This window comes from Necator americanus, chromosome V, assembly GCF_031761385.1.
Source record: "Necator americanus strain Aroian chromosome V, whole genome shotgun sequence".
Classification (NCBI taxonomy): domain Eukaryota; kingdom Metazoa; phylum Nematoda; class Chromadorea; order Rhabditida; family Ancylostomatidae; genus Necator; species Necator americanus.
This window is the reverse complement of record NC_087375.1, coordinates 34958624-34978906: the sequence shown is the minus strand read 5'-3', so window position 1 is coordinate 34978906 and position 20283 is coordinate 34958624. Positions and strand designations below refer to the sequence as shown.

At 37.4% G+C, this 20283-nt stretch overlaps 3 protein-coding genes across 4 annotated transcripts; 2 read left to right on the top strand and 1 right to left on the bottom strand.

The window, feature by feature from the left end:
* Positions 1-5582: 5582 nt before the first annotated feature.
* On the bottom strand, positions 5583-7485 carry RB195_016146 (uncharacterized protein; the record flags this gene model as incomplete). Its single annotated transcript, XM_064207172.1, has 5 exons — positions 5583-5627; positions 6617-6754; positions 6930-7038; positions 7133-7236; positions 7408-7485. The coding sequence occupies 5 exons, from the start codon at positions 7483-7485 to the stop codon at positions 5583-5585; spliced, it is 474 nt and encodes a 157-aa protein (XP_064063053.1).
* A 705-nt stretch (positions 7486-8190) lies between these two features.
* Positions 8191-11159, top strand: RB195_016145 (uncharacterized protein; the record flags this gene model as incomplete). Its single annotated transcript, XM_064207171.1, has 11 exons — positions 8191-8353; positions 8674-8813; positions 8914-8994; positions 9051-9140; positions 9370-9447; positions 9522-9639; positions 9700-9875; positions 9970-10110; positions 10334-10453; positions 10876-10965; positions 11025-11159. 11 exons carry the CDS (start codon positions 8191-8193, stop codon positions 11157-11159), a joined length of 1332 nt encoding a protein of 443 aa, XP_064063052.1.
* Positions 11160-12474: 1315 nt separating this feature from the next.
* Positions 12475-17801, top strand: RB195_016144 (uncharacterized protein; the record flags this gene model as incomplete). Of its 2 annotated transcripts, XM_064207170.1 has the most annotated exons (22): positions 12475-12604; positions 12838-12896; positions 12958-13033; positions 13089-13121; positions 13177-13256; positions 13326-13365; positions 14214-14258; positions 14347-14504; positions 14669-14743; positions 14806-14934; positions 15025-15158; positions 15217-15316; positions 15646-15759; positions 15817-15923; positions 15988-16130; positions 16186-16286; positions 16348-16434; positions 16849-16976; positions 17076-17203; positions 17262-17370; positions 17437-17539; positions 17607-17801. In XM_064207170.1, 22 exons carry the CDS (start codon positions 12475-12477, stop codon positions 17799-17801), a joined length of 2274 nt encoding a protein of 757 aa, XP_064063050.1. The 2 variants fall into 2 exon arrangements, with proteins under 2 accessions (XP_064063050.1, XP_064063051.1); XM_064207169.1 differs by lacking the exon at positions 12838-12896 and having other exon boundaries at positions 12475-12608; positions 12958-13121.
* Between the last annotated feature and the right edge of the window lie 2482 nt (positions 17802-20283).

Below are 20283 nucleotides of genomic sequence, written 5' to 3'. Positions count from 1 at the left end.
GTGTATAAAAAATATAAATAAATATAATATAAATATAATGTAAAATATAGAGACCGCATAAAAACAAAGAGGATCACGTCATAGAATGCTGAACATGCAGAAAACTTCCGAAATCGAACTAAAGTTATTCACTCACAGATTCGAATATTCGAAAACTGCGGTCGACGAGAACTTCGAAAACGTGAAAATCTATGGATTCAAGGGGAAAAACTCCGATTTTAGAGCTCTATTCCGAAATTTCCCAATCAGAATCGGATTCATTGAATTTGAATTCATTGGATAAGTTAATAAAATAGGTTAACTAATAAGGCAATAATAACTAATAGTGGGTAAGGATTCTGGAACATTCTCTTATTTCTGGAAGTGTCTGGTAGCTAAGTTCATTGTCGCCCAAAAACTTAAGCACTAGCTTTAGAGGCTAAAGCTAAGAAAAAAAAAGAAGATGGATCTTTCAGAGATAAGAGAGCGAATAATCTTTCAGGAAAAATACTGAGCAGCGAGGAGTCAATGCAATAAATCGCCGCAGGACCCGAATAAATGCAAATGTTGCCAGGAAATTTTCCCCGGTAAGTATAGAGAATCAGTTGCTGGAGTATGGTATTGCTGTTGTTTTTCGATCCCGGCCTCCTAACTATCATTCATATCTAGATGTACGTAGTATACAAAAAAACAATCTGAGAACCCAGAGAATTAGGGAACAATGAAATCCGTGAAAGAAAGATTCGTCGCCGAGATTTGAATGGATGAGAAAATTCTCTACAAGTAGTTAGGTGATTGTACGGTGTTGAAATTATTTATGCCCAAGAGAACTGTTGTGAACAGAAGTGCTGAGAGGAAAAAAAATTGACGAATAGGAATTCAAGACGAGTTTTCCACCAAATACATTAGTTTAGATCTTTTTTCCATGAGAAATGTGGACGACTGAGGAAGAAAGAGTAATCATCGTATTTGTCAGTGAACCATTTTTTGTCTTTTACAACATCTTCAATTCCTTTGAACAATTCAAATACATTTACGTACAGTACCCTTATTCGGAATAAAAAAAAAGGATTAGGACCTTTTGAATCATTCGATCAACTCAATTTCGGACCGCTTTTGTATGTTGAACTATTTAATAACATGATATACAATATTCCTATTACTACCAAATACATAATTCCTGGTAACTAGACTGTTTATCTGCACATTTTTCATCTACAAGCTCCAAAAACTGCTCCGTCTATATAAAAACTAATATAAAAATGTAATATCTATTTATGTGATATTTTGTCCTCGAAACGGCACTGGAATTTCTTTGTTTCAATTGAAAATTTATCTCGATTCATTTGGAGAACTTTTGGAGACAAAAAGGCACTGCATAACACCATTCCTACAGGATCCGATTACGGTAGTCCAATTTTTGTTGAAGACTCACTAGATTCATTATATGGGATTTTCTAAGTAGAATATAGAGAAGAAAAACGAACAATTTATCTAGCCCAAAAAAAGGCCAAGAAATTATTTCCTTTTCTTCTTGAATTTTTGGATTGTGGTATAAAGATAAACAATATAGTACAAAGAAAACAACGGAACAATAAACAACAAGATAAAGGTAACTGCACATATATCCCTTCGAGAATACTCTGTTTGTGACTTCTAAAAATTAGCTGCACTGTAACTCGAATTGCACTAAAAGAGTGGAAAATGATCCAGGCGACGACCTTCCACGTTGAAACTCCCGACAAAATTCAAAACAGAGCAAGGTCGTGCTACATGTTGAATACTTGAAAAACTTGGTAGGTATAACTCAAGAAAAAAAAGAGGAAGTAAAAGTCATTCTTTGGAAAAGAGGGAATTTTTATGAAAAAAATAGATCTTGTTAGCAAAAAAAAATTCAGCTCCAAAGATAAAGCGTAAATAACATAAGATAAGAGCATCTAACTCCATGAGTCAAAAAAAAATGTCGAGTTACGGATGGAAGCTCTTGAAAAGCTATAATATACGCAGATTTTATTTTAGATCTTATTTTAGATTTTAGATTTTTCAGCACAGATCAACAGAGGGGAGATTTTTAAAGGATGAGCGCGTGTGAAACAATACATAGTACTTATTTAAATAATAATTTAATAAGTTAATAAGTTAATTAATTAAGTTTTTGAGATAGTGGATGAATTGTATCGCATGTAGTTCCGATAAATAAATAAAGAATAAACGAATAAATGAACGAAACCTGGATGAAACGGATCTCCAAGCGCTCCACAGCATCATATTCTATTCTTTGAAAAAAAAAAGTACAAAGAAATAGAATTAGAAGTGTCCCGGAGAAAAATCAATCCAATTATGTGACCGAAAATGATTGGCATGGCGGCGACATCATTCTCCACTACATACATTTTGAACGGGTAAGAAACCGGTTAGAAAAGTTTTCGAGAGATAGTGACTGAATTGTATCGCAAGGTATTATAGTTCCCATCATAATTACTACGTGAATACGATCATAATATGTCGTATTAGATCCATGAAAATGACGATCATCTCGCGGATCCGTTGCTTTACGCATGAAAAGGCGTAGGTGACCAGTTTGATGAAGTTATACTCAGTGAGTGATTCGTGGGAAACACATGATATTATATTTGGAAGCTATACATATTTTAAAAAAAACTCTACTATTGTTAAAATAATATATTACTTACTATACTATTATTAGATTGACTGTATGATGGGAAATTACAGCACAGAATGCGTCTACCTAGGGAGTTTTCGGGGAAAACCTCCCGAGGTAATCGCACCGTAGAGAAATTATCCCGTCACAGCTATTTATTTTCACACTATGGGTATTCTTTCACTATAATTATAACTATTATCACATAGTATGTAATAAATAATATTTTGTAGAGGTAATACTAAATAATTATGGGTCCTGTACGGTATGATTTTTCTGGATGAGAGGATAAACTGTACGGAGTTAGTCAATCCCTCATAAGTCATGGATAAGTCTAGGCGTTTGGCTTCAATCGTTTGAGGTTTATGAACGCACGTGAAGCCTTACAATCCGTTGCGGTGGAGACAAAATTTCTGAACCCAGTGTTTTTATCCTCCCGGACAAGCCTGACACCAAGTTATCGGACCTCCGAGGGATTAAGGGCTCGGTTGGCCTGTAGCGGTTTCGAACCTTCGACCAGTCCTGCAATCGCAACAGTATTTTTTACCAACTGCGCCACACCCGCAGTGAGTTAATTTTTTTAATCCCTGACTTACCCATGACGACCAAAAAACTAATTTGTGATTTATGTTCCATTTGAGCTTATTAAAATGTTTGTATGTGAAAACGTTTGCAAACCAAAATTCTTCTTAATAGAAATGCTAAATCGTCTCTAATAATAACTAGTTGTAAATTTTTCCCGGATTTAATTTTTTAAGAGTTGATTTCGCAAAGAGAACTCAAAATAAATGGAGATGAAAAGGTATCCACTTTTTGGAAATTTATATTGGAGGCAAAATTTATGGATAACTAACTCTACAAAAAATAAAATTGAATAGATCAGTCAAAATTTAGATCTGAAGTGAACGCGGATCACTTGGCTAACTCACATTATTCCAGAAAAGGTCAGTGCGACGAAGGAAGAAGGACGGCGCACTTTGAACGATATAATTGCTATACGAAGTAGGCAGAAACGCCTAGCGCGCTCATTGACTCACGTGCGCACGAACGCCGAAACGAGCAAATTTTCGAGGAACCCAAATGGTTTAAAATCCTTAAAAGGTTTAGAGGAAAGTGAAATTAACAAAACCTAGAGAGTGTTTTCCTTTTTTAAAAAGAAGAAGATAAGAAGTGGGACCCACACGCGAACCTGTCGCCTTCAAAAAACACCTTTAACCTCGTTGAGACTAAGGATCACCTCACCAATGCCTTAATTCTTACAATTAGCCGTTTTATAGATTCACGTACCCATGAGTTTTGCAGCATAACTGGATATCTTCCCTCTACAACCCACGGCTCACCCGGATTCAATTGCCACAAAAAAGATGTCAAGGCGTACTTTTCCCAAATCCATATGGCGAGTATATTGACATTTTACGAGTCTTATGGGACGTTGCAGAACAATATATAACGACCAGCGATATATCGCCGCAAATGATACGCTGTGTTACGTGTGTTACGCTTTCTTTACGTTTTAAACATGAACGAAACGAACTTATTCGACTTTGTCACTCGTTCTCCATAGCCAAAAATCAGAAAAAAAAATCCCAGGAAGCAAAAAGTATTCCCAGAAATGTTATCTTACAAATACATAAAGTAATGTCTGATATGTTTCGAAACGGATAAAACATTAGTAGACAAAAATAAAGTGGAAAAGAACTCAGAAAGTGCTCACGGGAAATCTTAAAATTCTGATCCACCTGTTAGAACCCAACACAATAGTTGACACTACTCGTTTTAAAATGAAATAATCACAAAAAAAAATCCGAGAAGTGGCGGCGAGCATTCATTACAAACTTTGCTGTATTATACTGGAAAAAATACTACAGATGAAAGTAATTTGTGAATGTATCAAGAATGTGAGGAAATTCCATGGAATGGATCCTGTAGTATGAATGAAAAAAACAGTTAAAATAAATATTGAGATCCCCAAAATAAGAAAAAAAACCCTGGAAGTCCAGTAAACAAGAAGAAATCAAGGTAACAACAGTGCGGCAATTGGCTCGCTACCAGAAAGGGCGATCGATAATTTGAACGGTCATAAGGAAAGTAATTTGCATTGAACCGCAGATGTCTTTAATACGCATGCGATATACGATGAATAACGGATGCTTTACGTATATTCGAAGAAGCAGAACCAGATGGTTTGAACAAAATCGAACAAACGAAGGATACTATGATTGATCTATGCAAGAACCTTAACAAATCAAATGGATCCGAGCAACAGCGCTGAGAACCTATTAGAGGTCTCCCACTAAGCTGCCACATATCGATGTGATAAACGACGTTCAGTCCTTTGAAGGAAAACCGATGTGAAACCAATCAGACACCCTGCTGTGTTCGCCGTCGTGAAACACCGTCAAAATCCATTCACAGGCTGCCCGTAATGTCCTAACGTGAAAAGCGACGGCCCACTTGAGAAATAGCGTTTATAAACCTATTCCTTCCAAATGTTCCAAATGCAAAATTTCTATAAAGGTTAGCGAAATGGGAGCACAATAATAGCGCACTAAGAGGTTCGCGCGAGCCGCATTTGTGCAACAGCCACCATATTACAACCTGAGCACTAATCACCCACATATCAATCTTCTACCGACATCGAGAACTATTCATTGCAAAGCGAACACTGAGAACAACAGGAAATAGCGAAAATGTGCAAGAAAGCACTTAAAATCGACTTAGAATGAAAAACGGCCGACCCAAACTGAAAAGGGCAGATGGCTGCAACGGATAAGACAGGTGCCACAGGAAACTCTACAATCACTAAGGAATACATAAAACTTATCACAGATAAACATAAAAGTACAATAAAAGATACTTTCGACAGCGTAACCTCAAGAAGTGAAAATTGCTCCAAAAATAAATAAAAGTTGAAGCCTTGGAGGTGCTAGCAGCTGTGAAATCAGCCGAGACCGTGATCTTCGAACAAGCCTTGTGGCGTTTCCTCCTGAACAACAACGATTTGGATCGAGATTTGAAGAACAAACAGCAACGAAAGAAATACATTTATTTACGAGAAATTGTTTCGGGCATAATTGCAACTAAATGTCAAGTATGTTTTTATTAATGACTCAGAGAAAATCGAGGGGATGTGAAGGATACCCAGTGAATTTTTTCGCGAATAGTTTGGTAAAAGTGAATGCGTTGGGAAAAGTCCTGAACAACTTTCTTCTTCCCCAACTGAAGGTCCATTCCAGAGATAGAGAGCAAGAATTTGGAAGCTAATGAAGAGCGATTCTCAAAAGATCTGTTAGTAAAAAAAAATGGAGGACGCCGATAGGATCTTAAAAGTTCTAGCTAGGTGCGAGGTGAATCGAAAAATCAGGGTAGGTATCAATTCAAGCTTCTTCATATGCGATTCGAATCCCAAAAACTATCCATAGAAATGAGTGTGATGACGGGGGAAGTTCCTGCTAACGGTGCTTTTGTATCCTAACAGCCCCCCATGAATGCAGAAGAAAAAACAAAACGAACTGTACTACATTAAAAAAAAAACTTTATTGAAATGAAGCTTATTATTATATAAACTTATATAATAATAAGTTAAACTTATATATATATATATATATATTAACTTATACTTGTCGCACTTTCAAACCTGTAGCTCATCATACCAAGTAAATGGATAGCTTTTCACACGAAAATTCTCCGTACCAGAATGTCAGGAAGACATCGCCAAATAAGAATGGATAAATGGTTTAAAAAAAGGACAAATACGGTAAAAAAGGGGGTGGACTTTACTGTATTAAGTAATACTATTCTGTTTGAATATAGAAGAAAAATGAGACCGACTGTATTACGTAAAAAAAAAAACTTTATTGGAGTGTAACTTAAAAATTATTGTCGCACTTTCAAACTTGAAAGTGTTGTCGGAATATTTTGGTTAAAACTCCTGTCTGAACCAAAATATTTCGACATGGCTACAAGCACACGTACCTCTTGGATCAGGTCCTGAGCTGCGATTGCTTTCAGCACTTGCTTTTTGCTCGTCTCCTGAATTTCTCCAGCCAGAAGGAATTCGTCTAGTATAAAGTAAGCCTTTTCAAAGTTGAAGATTATGTCGAGTTCGCATACCTACAAATTGAACAATAAATGAGTGAAAAAGTGAACAAAAGGATAAGTCAAACAGACACAATTGTTTTAAAAAAGTGATGAAAATGAAACATTTGATATATGCCATTTCCAAAACATCCACTAGTTCAATCACCAGATGTTTTTTAAAAAAGATGAAGTATTTGTGAGAACTCACACTCCCAAAATATTTATCCAGTAGCTCCACGTATCTATGGATAACTTCAAGACATATCAGCTCATTGTCAGTTTGTTCAATAGCACAACAGAAGTACAACGAAGCGTACCTAGAACGCCATGCGTGAGACTTTCTATGAGGGACGGAATCGAAGCCAAACTATTTCTTTGAAAAACGTCATCATTTTAAAAGCAATTATTTACCTCTTATACACAATTTTGAGATCCTTATACTCGAGAAAAGCGCACATCTTTGGTTTACGTGCAAGAATTTGCGTGATAAGTTCACGGCAAATTTTCTTCTTCATCTAAAATAAAATATACTACTTGAATACGATTAGGCCTATTTTGAAAAGAAATACATATTTGTACAAAAAAAAACAAAATGTGGTAACTGTTGAACCGTCTGGGACTCAAAAGGAATACATAAAAGTCAGTTAAATAAAACTGCAATAAAACAGAATATGTGGACCCTCTACCTTGTCCTGATAGGCCGTATACCATTTCTGCAAACGAAGTTTTCCTTGGCGACTGAACAATAACATAAATTGCATCATCTTTCCTCTGCAATAAAGGAAATGAACTCTTCAAAGGCACGATTAAGCCAGAAAAAATATTTCATATACGGATCTAAAAACCATCAATAATCGAAGGATAGGTTAGTGCACGCCAGAAGAAAAAAGCCAGAAGAAACAAACTTTTGTGCAGACCAAATAGACCTTTCTTTCATGAAACATGTACTATGAAAAGTAACAACTATAAAATATTCCAATCCTCAACGAGAACGAATAAACTGCCACTGAGTTTAAAGGTGCGTTCTTGCTCCAATCGACATAAGTTGCCGAGAAAACTCGTACACTTTCGGCTCTCCATTTCTGAACTGGTGCTATGTTTTCTTCAAAGAAAGGTTCTTTTTGCATTTAAATGAGGCATATAGGAGCAGTTTCTTTTTCCATACAAATACTGGAAATAAATTAGCCTTTTACAGCTATGTTGTGAGTAGGAATAGAGGAAAACGTTTTTCTGAAGGGACGAGTTTTCTGTGGTAGAACAATGTCATCCTCCTCTGATGTCAGGAAGTTTGAGTGTTCTCCTCATCATTTTTGATGTTCTTACGTTCCAAAGGATTCCACAGTGTTGTTGTCTGCGGTTCTGACTATAACAAGTCAACTCCATGCCAGACTCCTTGCGTCTTCGCTCTTTATAAGAATAAAGCGAGTTGAACTCAATATCATCAAGTCCTACAGTTATTAAGGTGAAGGATGGGTCAACAACAGTCAGGCTTTGGAGGAAAAGGAAACGAAAGAGGTGGAGGTGATGCTGACAAGGAGAAGAAGAAGAAGTATGAAGCGCCAATCCCATCCAGAATAGGGAAAAGAAAGAAGGGATCCAAAGGACCAGATACGGCTAGTAAACTTCCTGCTGGTACGTTCTGTTTTTGAAGTTTCACAAAGTTTTGACTCAATTTCTCGCGACTTGTAGATACAATAAAGCTACGCATTGACAGTTCTGAGAGTATCTTATGTTCCAGTATAAGATTTCAGCACAAAACACTTCGAAATAACCTTGAGAAGTGCTTACACTTACAACGGAACAGCTAGTAAAGAGTTTTTGCTAAATAAGTTAAAAGCAGCTTTGTTTCATGCAGCGAGAGTGAATGTTTTAGCCTACAGCGCGACCGAAAACGTTTAAGAATTTTCTTTGCCTTAAACGAGTTGGTTCTATGTGTATTCGACACATTTTAGTAACTCCGCATGCTCGTTGTCGCCTGAAGTTGCTGAAAAGTGAGCGAATAAAGGATTATCTCCTTATGGAGCAGGAGTTCATCCAAAACCAAGAACGCCTGAAACCGCAAGAAGAACGTCAAGAGGAGGAAAGAACTAAGGCAAGCCTTTCATTACGTATTGATTTCTAAAACGTACTTATTTTATGCCTGCTTTTCTTAAAATTCGTATATTTCATTGCGACAACAGCACTGAGTTTAGGTAGACGAACTTCGTGGAACACCAATGGCTGTTGGTTCTCTAGAAGAGATAATTGATGACCAACATGCTATTGTTTCAACGGTACGTCTCATTAGTTCTATTATCAATAGTCTTCATTAAATGGTTACATATTTTAGAATGTTGGAAGTGAGCACTATGTCAACATCATGTCATTTGTTGACAAGGAGCAGCTTGAGCCTGGATGCGCTGTTCTTCTCAACCATAAAGTATGATTTGTATTCTCATTTTGATGTTATCACTACTATACATCAGTTAATTACTCCAAAATTCCAAATTCATTTGATTCATTTCATTTTCAAATTCATTTTATGGTCGAATAGAGTACAGTGCCTATTTCTAATTCTTTATATTTTCTCTCTATTCCTAATTTTACAAGCTTCGTATGTCTAATGGTGAACCAATTAATGAATTAGCTTTTTATTTATTTTCATTCAGAACCATGCTGTTATTGGAGTACTTGCTGATGACGCCGACCCTATGGTTTCGGTCATGAAACTAGAAAAGGCTCCACAGGTCTGTATTTGTATCGTTTTGCAGCAGTTTTAGAATGGTTGCGAATAATGTCGTGAACATTTGACATTGTTCAGGAAACCTATGCCGATGTTGGTGGCCTTGATCAACAAATTCAAGAAATCAAGGAGTCTGTAGAGCTGCCCCTAACTCACCCTGAGTACTACGAAGAGATGGGCATCAAACCACCGAAAGGTATATATACCTGTTTCATATAATTTCAGTATTATTGAACTATATTTGGTTGTAATTTAGGTGTGATCCTGTATGGTTGTCCGGGTACAGGAAAAACGTTACTTGCTAAAGCAGTGGCAAACCAAACTTCAGCTACATTCCTTCGAATTGTTGGATCGGAACTTATACAAAAATACTTGGGAGATGGACCAAAAATGGTTCGCGAATTGTTCCGAGTAGCTGAGGAAAATGCTCCAGTGAGTATATGTGGTTCCACTTCAAGATCATTAAAAAGTGATCTTACTCAGTATGCTTTGAAATCATATATGGAGCTGAAAACCTTTTCTTCAGTCGATTGTTTTCATTGATGAAATCGATGCTGTTGGCACGAAGCGATATGACTCGAACTCCGGAGGAGAACGCGAAATTCAACGTACTATGCTTGAACTTCTCAATCAACTCGATGGCTTCGACTCTCGCGGTGATGTCAAAGTTCGTAACTTTACGACAACTTCTTTACATGACTCGAAACGCCTCGTTCTTAATATTTTTCAATCTCACAGTTTGATTATCGTGATGTGCATGCATTTTCCTCTAGTTGGTCAGAAAAGAATTCGAAAGGTTTTTCCCATATGAGTGGGAGTTTCTAGCGAAATTAGAATTTTTGGGTTCTAGGAACCACTACTATGTATGACGGCCATGGAGTAAATTTTAGGTGTTGATGGCAACTAACCGTATTGAATCACTCGATCCTGCCCTTATTCGTCCCGGCCGAATTGACAGGAAAATCGAGTTCCCGCTCCCTGATGAGAAGACAAAAAGAAGGATTTTCCAGGTAACTTTGTTAATATTCGATATTATTAAGTAGATCTACACATTGTACTCGTCTATTAAATAGTTAATACTGGTTGACCAGACCATGCCTCGCTGCTAGAGCGAAACACTCTTAGATCAAGCATTTTCGAGTCCTCACTTAATTTCTAACCTGGGTTTTTAGAAAATTACAGAAAGAATCATCTTCCGTGAAAGAACCTGAGTGACAATCCAAAATTTCTATATGTGCTTGTTTCTCTGAGGCGTTTATTCTTCTCAATCCCTGATTTCTAATTTGGGGTTGGGATCTATCCTTCTCATGAAAAACCAATTCAGAGTAGGCTTGCTTGCTTCAAACAATGCAGATAACCATTTTTCGTTAAATGAACCTCAGTGCGTCAATCAGAATTAAATAAATCCTCTTCTCAAGTATTCTTTCTGCAGATTCACACATCACGGATGACTCTGAGTGATGATGTTAATCTGGAGGAATTCATTCTCGCGAAGGACGAGTTGAGCGGTGCAGATATTAAGGTGAGAGAAGCTTCTAATGATTGCTTTATCGACATAACCCTTAATACTTGTTAAATTAGGCAATGTGCACTGAGGCTGGACTACTGGCACTACGAGAACGTCGTATGCGCGTCACAATGGAAGATTTCCAAAAATCAAAGGAAAATGTCTTATACCGAAAGAAAGAAGGCGCGCCGGAAGAGCTATACTTGTAATTCAAGTCAATTTTGGTCTATTCATATTTATTTTTTATGGCTGTTTACACAATTCCTTCCGAATTTTGTATTGTCCAAATTGTAGAATAAATACGTGTTTCATTATAATAAAGCTTTTTTGTTGACGTAAGGAATCCTTCAATTAGGTGATGACTACTGTATGTTACCGAAAGAATTTACCGCTGACGTCTGTGACAAACAAATAAACTGTTTGACCTCGACAACTTTACATGGTCACTTTGTTGAGGTAATTGCTCCTCTCATTCCTCTTCTGGCCAAGGTTAATTCTAAGTAAGGGTAAGAATCTTTAGATAAGGAAAATTAATAGTAGGGAGATAATTTTTAGGAACGAGAAGCCCTTCCCGAATCATCTTCATTATTTTAATCTTTTTTAGAACAGAGTTTGGAATTAGACATCGAGTTGGTTTTGTTTCTAACAAGAGGAGAGAATCATTGGGTTTAAGGCTTTTTTGACGGTATTTGAAGAGCTCAGTGGAATGTGTGGATATATTACTTGGTTATTGCATTCGAAAACAACAACAACTGCAAAACAGTTTTATGAAATAACACTAACAAAAACCAAGAGAGAGAAAAGTTCCATGAAACGTGATATCTAGCCACATCAGAAAAACTTCAGATACAGTAAAATATTGAAAAAAGAATGGTTACAGCAAAAACAGTCAATGAAGACTTATATAGTTAGAACTAACCAAAAGTTGGAGAAGCTGTTCACTAGCAAATGGAAAAAAGGAACGTTCACTGCTTTAGATACAGTTCGTAAAGAAAAAAAAAAGAAAAAATAAATACATTCGCAAAAGAAAGGAATGTTCTGAGCATCACATCAAGTGACGATATAAAGCAGCCTGGGGCGCATAGTCAGCTACTTGAATGAAATCCTATATGTTATGGATATATATACATTTCCAAGGAAACGTTGAGAGAATCATAGCCCATGAAAGAGTGTGGGCAACAATTTAAGAATTCAATGTCTATTTGCTTCCAGACGAAGGGTGTGTCGGGAATCTTACTGACCGCAATTAATGGATACGGTATGACAAGCATACTGCCAAACGGGATGTTTGCAGAACTCCGATTGTTTTTTTTTAGGATAGTTGCACTTGTAGTTTTTGATCTTTTTTGTGATTGGTTTTAGTGATTCATTGACACCACTGATTAATTATGGCTTCGTTTTCGATAACACTTGTTTTTACTGTGTCTGGGTTTTACGACCACCCGCTCCGATAGGCCTTCTACTTGGCTTTTGGACTTTTCTCTAGCTTATGTTCTTATCTTTTAGAGTTAGAAGCTGTTGAGAATGGTGCGAAAGAATAACGGTAGTCATAAGAAACGTACCACACCAGTGATTGTTGAAATGGATGACGAAAAAGCCCAAAAGGGAACTGATCCTTGGGCAGCAATTGAAAATGGCGAGGCAGTCACAGCCAGTTGGTTCTTCCATGTCCTCTAATATGTCATCTTTTTTCTTCTTTTTTCGTTTTGAAAACCAATCAATTTTCTGAAAACGGACTGTGCTTTCGCAACACTCAAAAATTCTAAATTCTCCTAGTCCGGTTTTCCGTGTAAAGTATTATTTTTTGAGTTCTCCTTAGGTTTTGTTTGTGAATATATGAGCAGAGAATTCCGAATTCATTTAATTCTGTTGGCATTTCTTTTTAAGGAGAAGTATTTTACAAGAAACCATCACCTCAAGAACCAAAAATAAAGCACTATGAGAAGGTAAGTGCTTCATAGGACTGTCGTGTATTCAATATCGTTGCACAGTTTGAGCATGTTGCAGTTCAAAAACAAAAGGCAACGTATTAGTGATGGTTCGGGTGCAGAACGAGTTGAAATTCATAGTCGTATTCCAAAAGGTGTTAAACGAAGAATTACAAACAATGGTGTTGAGAACTGCTAACGAATCTCCAGTGCTGAAAATGTCTTCGAAAAGGACAAAACTAAGTGAGTTGCTCGGAATCTTCACAACCATTCCATTATCGTTTCTTAGTTTATGTAGGCGACTCTAATGAGAATGTCAACGTTTTTGCGGATGTACTAAAGGCGAAAAACAGAAATGGTGAGAAGGCAAAGAAAGGGGTATGTCGAATGCCAGTTGTCTTCCCTTTCTTTTTCATTTTCTTTGCTATACGTATTGGGTTGTTTCAGAAGAAACGGCGGTTGGAAACAGAGGAAGGAGATGATAATGGTATGTGTTTTGAGTTGTTTCGTGCCGTTGAAATTGTTTATAATACACTTTCCCAACAACGTTTCCGTCATTTTTTTTCATTTCTCTCCTTCAATTCCTTTTCAGCTTCCCAAGCATCATTAATCAGGTTTTCAATTGTTTTTTTTTAGCTTGAAAAGTGACTTAGCAGGAATGAAAAGAATGATCACCACTGATTGAGCTGACTAATTTTTAATTGGGTTGACGCTGTTGAGGTGCATCCTTAACTTCACCATCTTTTCATTTCTGCTTAATGATATGAAGACGGGTGCTTAATATTCATAACAACAAAATTTAAGACTTGAGTGCCACCTGTAGTTGACATGGTTTGCTTATTTTCCGCAGCGTTTTCGAATAAATAGCAAATAAGCCTATTTATTCGAAAAAATAAGGATAAGGTTTCTGGCGTTAATCAATCCGCTTGAGATGCGCCGTTCACTTCAATTCCGAATCGTTTGAGGTTTACGAACGTGTAACTGGCCTATATAATGACTTGCGGTGGCTAGCCGATGTGTCAGGTCAGTGTTTTTATCCTCCCAGACAAGTCTGGTACCAATTTATCGACGCCGGAGGGATGAAAGGCTCAGTGAGCACTAGAACGGATTCGAACCTCCGATCGATCGTGCAGGAAGCGGAACCTCTAACCGCTACACTACACCGACCTTTTATTCGTTATTCCCCTTTTACACGTTCGTGAACCTCGTGAACCTTTATTCGAAAAAGTTGTGAAAAATAGGAGCCACGCAGTTGGTTTTGGACATGATTTGCTGTTTTGAGTTGGAGAGTTGTGCAGTCACATGCTTTTTTTTTACTTATATCCCATTGTTCAGATGAAAATCAAAACATGGACGGATTGGAAAGTGAAGAAAGTTATGGTACGTGTTTCCTACATTTTGTAATCTTTTCTTTAAAACTCTCGCTGTTATGTTTTAATTGATAGTTTTTGGTATGTTGGTTGATTAGATTCCGATGAAGATGAGGATTACGATGAAGAACTTCAAGATGAAGAATGTGAGGTGGATGATGAAGAGGAAGAAGATGAAGAAGTTACTGATGAAGAGGTAGATGAAGAGGAGGAGGAAACAGAGGCTGAAGAAGATGGACAGGAAAACAGTTTGAAAGTGCGTTCGTGAGAAAATATGAAACTATAAAATTCCACTCTATTGCCAACCTTCCAAAGTAACCCATTTACTGTTGAGAAACATTCATCGTTATTAGTTGTCGAGTGCTAATATTTGAAAAGTAAAGCTATTTTTGGTAAGAACTTCTGCTAGTATACCTGCAGGTGAAGCGAAAGAAGGTTGTAAATGGCGAAATTGTGGAGCCTGAAGAGGATGAAGACGAGGAAAGTGAAGACGAGGTCAGTGGCCAACGAATGCCAATGTCTTTCATTAGTTTTCTCCTCTATCAGTTTTTTTTTAGAGTGGGACAGATGAGGGCGAATCTGATGAAAGTGAAGAAGTCTCTGATGATTCCGTTGTCCATGTCGACGACGAAGAATCCGAAGGGGAAGCACACATTGGTGAAGACAGAGAAGCAACAGTGCTGCAGGCAATGTTTTTGCCACAATCATGTTTCGAGTATTTGGTTCATACGCGGAAATATTTGCTTCCATTTTCCGTTTATGTCATTGTATTTCAGTATACAAACGGTGACTCTATCTCATTTATGCCGGATTTCGACAAGTTCCCATTCACAGACGAAGACTCCTCCGTAACGGCTACACGTGCTTTTGCTTGGATGATCGCACCCTGTGATGTCCAAACGTTTTTCAAGTTGGTGATCATGTGAGAACACCGTAGATTTCCGAATGGTTCAAAGAATGGTTTGCAGAGATTTCTTCCAATCGAACGCTCTTATTGCGAAGCGTAGCACTCTGAATTACTATTCAAACTTGTTCTCCACTCAAAGGCTGGTTGAACTCATGGAGAAGGTAAGCTTCTATCTGTTAGTAGGTTAGTAAGCAAGTAAATTTACACAAGATGTTGTTCATGTTCATGAAGAGACTAAGAACAGAAGAAAAGTCGGTGATCCAATTGCACTGCCGTTTACCTAGGGCGAAAAAAATCTGAGAACGCTGGAGAAAGATGTTACTAGCACTCATCCTTTTCTGAAACATATTTGTTTGCTCCTGTGTGCTCATGTTCTTGAACAAGTGTTGGAAAATTTTCAAAAACTTGCTTGTTTCCTAACTAATTCGTCATTGTGTTCTTAATTACAAGATCTAATCCTTATTAGAAAGTTTAGATCTACTTCTTCTAGAACTATCTGGAGTACGGTACAAACATCAACATCGCGGAGTATAAGAACGGAGTCCGGCGAACAATGAATGGAACTGGACGCGTATATTCGAACCATCTTAAAGAACATCTTGCTGTACTGTTTTACTCAACGACATCAGTTCTATCGCTTCCAACAAAAATTCCATTCCAGCTTGGTCGTTCTGTGCAGCTTGTTAATCCGCAGACTTTCGATGATCGCGTATGGTATTTTTGTGAAGTTCTACAAGAGATGTTCGGGTGTTTTGTTGGTGCAAACACGTAAGACTTAGTCTATGCTTCCTAGTACAAGAATTGTGAAGACCTCACATATGATTATCCACAGATATCTGACTCCAGCTGGTTCGGCTGGCTTTGCACCCCATTGGGATGAAATCGACGCATTCCTCTTGCAGCTTGAGGGCAAAAAGTATTGGAAGGTGTACGCACCGGATTCTAGTGACGATGAACTACCGCTGGATTCTAGTGGTGAGAAATGACTACTAATCAGTTTCAGAAATTTATTTCTTATCTCATTGTTCAGGGAATTTCAATGATGATGACATGAAGGATCGAAAGCCGACTTTTGAAGGATGGATTGAAGCTGGCGATTTGCTTTACATTCCTCGTGGCTTCATTCACCAGGTCTAAATACTTACCTGTTCACATGAGAATACGATTTCTATGATTTTAAACCATGTTTCAGGCTTCAACCGCCGATGATATTCACTCTTTCCACATAACGATTTCGAGCGGCAGGCACTGGTCATTTGCTGATCTTATGGAGAAGATGGTATGTGTTACATGTTGATTTCAAAGGGCGCTTTCCTCATGGTTCTGAACCAACGGTCGAACCTTTAGAAAAAAAATTTCATTCTTCAAATTATTGCCTAAAACTAAAGTTTCCTGTATCTTAAGCTATTTTATGGCAGCATCAGTTCTCAATTAATAAGTATTCTTCAAAAGTGGTTGGTGTAGCATGGTAGATACAGCAAGACATCGGCTGAGAATGTTCTGCATCCTTCGTCCTGATACTAGTTGAAAATTTAACAACAGGGATCACTCAAGTGGTTTTTTGTTTTATTCCCCAGAACATTTCTACAGTAGAAACATATCAGAAAAATTTGCAGCTTCTTTTGAAAGTATTTTTCACTAGTTGTAATGTTGTTGGAATACGTTTGCTGCTCGCAGAAAGAAGAAATTCTAGATCCCTGAGGCAGTAAAGAGTTTGGCAAGTAATCGCTGGAAAATGCGAAAATCGTTGCCGGTTGGAATGTTGGACATGGGTGGAGTGGCAGGTATAGAGTACCGCATGGAGGAGCATTTTGAGGAGAAGTAGGTTTCATATAAAGTGAAACGTTGTTCTTCTTTGACTTAATTTTCATCAAAAATTTTCGTTTTGATTCCTGTTATTACCCTGCGTTTATGCTTCAGATGGAAATCAGTTCTTGATCGCCATATGACTGTATTACGCAATTCAATAAGAGAAGTATGCGACGGAGGAATCGACTTAATGGCCAGAGAGTTCATGAGAACTGCTCTACCTCCAAGACTCACAGAAGGTTTACTAATATTTACGATTACGTAGTTCAGCTCAGCATATTTCGACTGTATTCTCAGATGAGAAGGCTATGAGTGTCGTAGGATCTAATACAAATATTCTACAAGGGAAGCCTCTAGAGTTCCGTCCTAGTACGAGAGTGAAATTTATTCGAAGACACGCTCAGAGGTATATTTCCTTCACATACCTTTAACATAATCAAATCATCTTCTTATTTGCATCCTTTATTTTTAGACTTATTTTCGAAAGCGATGATGATTGCTACGTCGTTCACCGTATGGCCAACTCACGTTTGTACGAGGGTCTTCCTGAACAAAACTTTGAGTTACCCGCGGAGGTTAGGAAATATCATAATTGTTGCCAATTTTACATCCAGTAGGCTATCCGAAATGTTCTTTTTGTAGTTTGTGAGCGGATTCAACGCTCTTTGTGACAGCTATCCAGAGTGGATGTCGTTGTCGGAAATGCCGGATGACATAAATGGAGAGGAAGTGCAGGCTTTATGTCATTTGCTTTACCATCATGGGTTGATCATGGTTCAACAGCTGCCGGATAGGATCGACATCAAGAAGAAGAAGAAGAGTAAAAAAGCAAAATAGTTTCAGAAAAAAATCAATGCAAAGTTTCTTTTAGTAAGTATCTTTACATTCACAAGTACATAGCTCCGGTTTTCTTTTTTTGTTGTTTATTTTTGTTACTTTCTTTCATTGTTGCATGATTCACTTTGTTGAACTTATCTAATAAGATAAATTTTTGTGTTGCTGAATCCTTTTTTTTTCACAGGAGAGAATGGACTTTTCATTTGAAGTTTTCGTTAACTTGATTGGTTTTTTATTCGGTTCTTCTGTATCTTCTATCAATATTCTTGGCATTTTTGTTCCCCATTTTTTCACCAGTACTCTAAATGAAAGCCCCTTTTGTGACTTCACGTTCTGTCGGAGGGGAACCAGTGCGAGTACCTCTGCTGTATAGTTTCAATAGTTTTGGAAGGATTTTAAACATTATCAGGAGTAGAACAGTTAGTTGTGAAATTATGTTTCAGATGAAAAGCTGCTGGAGAGCTCAGATGTGAATTTTGATTTTAGGCGATTGAGGGTGACTGAGATTCGCGTAAGGTGGAAGACAGGGTTATTGACCTCAAGAGTAAAAAATCTGAACGACAGTTGGGCCATGCCATGACTGGCTAAGAAACGGCTGTGAACGGCAAACACTAAAATCACAGGAAGGAAATGCAGCACGGCGAATTTGCTCGTTTGCGAGAAATAAAGTGCGCCCTGCGATGTGTCAGCATTCAGAAAGGGAAAATATTGCTGGACAGTTTCTTTTAAAAATCAGAAAGATTCAGATAAAATAAAGAATATAAAAGTAGTAATTACATAATGATGTAGAATAATATAAAAAAAGAAAAACACTCAAATAATACATTTTTGCCTTCCCATAGACAGAAGATCATATTTCTTCTTAGGTTCTTTGTTCTTCCTTTCGTTTTTTGTATGTCCAAAACGAGAATAAAGTTCAGCAGTTGCACTTAGCCAATTCAAATAAATACTTCTTTACAACTGTGACAATATGTTTCGTTTTCCAAACAAAGAAAGAAAAACGAAGTAGCTAGTTCACTTTTTTACTTTTTACTTTTTTTTTACTTGCATTCGAAGAAATTTGCAGGGTATATGTAAATGAATTATAAAACTAATAGTTTCCTTTCGTTTTCGATTCCGGTGATATGCTCAGAGAATGAACGCGCTTAATCTATTTCAATTGCAGTAATATCATTAGCATGTTCTCTACGTATCTATTACATCATATATTCCTTTTCGGTCCCCATCGGTCTAAAAATGTAAGTGTTGTACTTTATCTCGTCTAACATTTTTCTCAAAAAGGTACATTGAGAAGATGTTAACAACTCGTTTTGTCACATCACCAATTTTTAGCAACAGGGTGTAAAAATAATTTTTTTTTGCTACATCTGAGATGAACTGAAAGTGTTATGGTAAGTGCAACTCTTTCTTCAGAAAATAACCTCATACAAGTAAAGTCAGGAGTAATTTTGTAGAATTCCTGTAAAGTTGAATTCAGCGTACTATAGAGGTCTACAGTTTATCAAAACTTCGAAACAAGGAATGGAATCGAATTAACTTTTGATTTGTTCGCTCGTGTTCAAAACTAACGCATCGACCATCGTCGTTAGTTCCAGAAGGTCAAAGGCACCGAGATTTATTACTGAAACCTACGGGTACTTGAAAGGAGTAAAGAAACGAGAAAATTCATTTCGATGGCCGGTTTGGATGATCAAAAACGTTTGTTGTGCGACACTTTATTGTCGCTTTGAAAGTTTACTACTGTACAATATTCTCTATAAGGCTTCAGGCGTTCCGGCGCGCTATTTTCTACAACGAGTTCGATTGGAGCGCACCAGCCGTGTGCACACGCCGCATCTTCCGGGTCGTTTTTTACGGCAATTAGGGAAAAATGGATGGAATCACACTCCTCTCGATAATTTACTATCCCTTATAAGAATACTTCACCTGAAATCCGTACCACCTCAGATTCGTGGAGTGATGCCTTTATGTAGATTTAGATGGCGCTGAGAAGTAGTTGTCTACAAAGAAATTACATAAATGTACTGCGTCACCTTAGTTCTAAGATGGCTGAATGTTCAGAAATCTGTTTCTGAAAATAGATGGAAGATGTGTCGAAAAATACAAACTTATGCAGCTCTTTGACAAAAACAACAAAAGTATCTGGCGGTCTCAGTAACAACTAATGACTGTCACACCGGAACTGAATTGTTCCTCCAATTTGAGTAGAAAATACATATAATTGACTTGTAGAGAAAAAAAAAAACGAGAAGAGGAAAGAAGAGAAAACAAAACGAATGGCAGAACGCGCCGATATCAAACACTGAGTTACTTCACAGGATCGTGGGAACCTTCGATCGATACCTGTCCCGCTCTTCCCGAGCAAATGACGTCATCATTCAATGCAATGCAGCCAGCAGTGAACAGCTTCGCTTGTTCGGGAAGTTCGCCATCGGAAATTAAAAGAAAAATCCAGAATTTTCCAGAAACGAATTGAATGCTA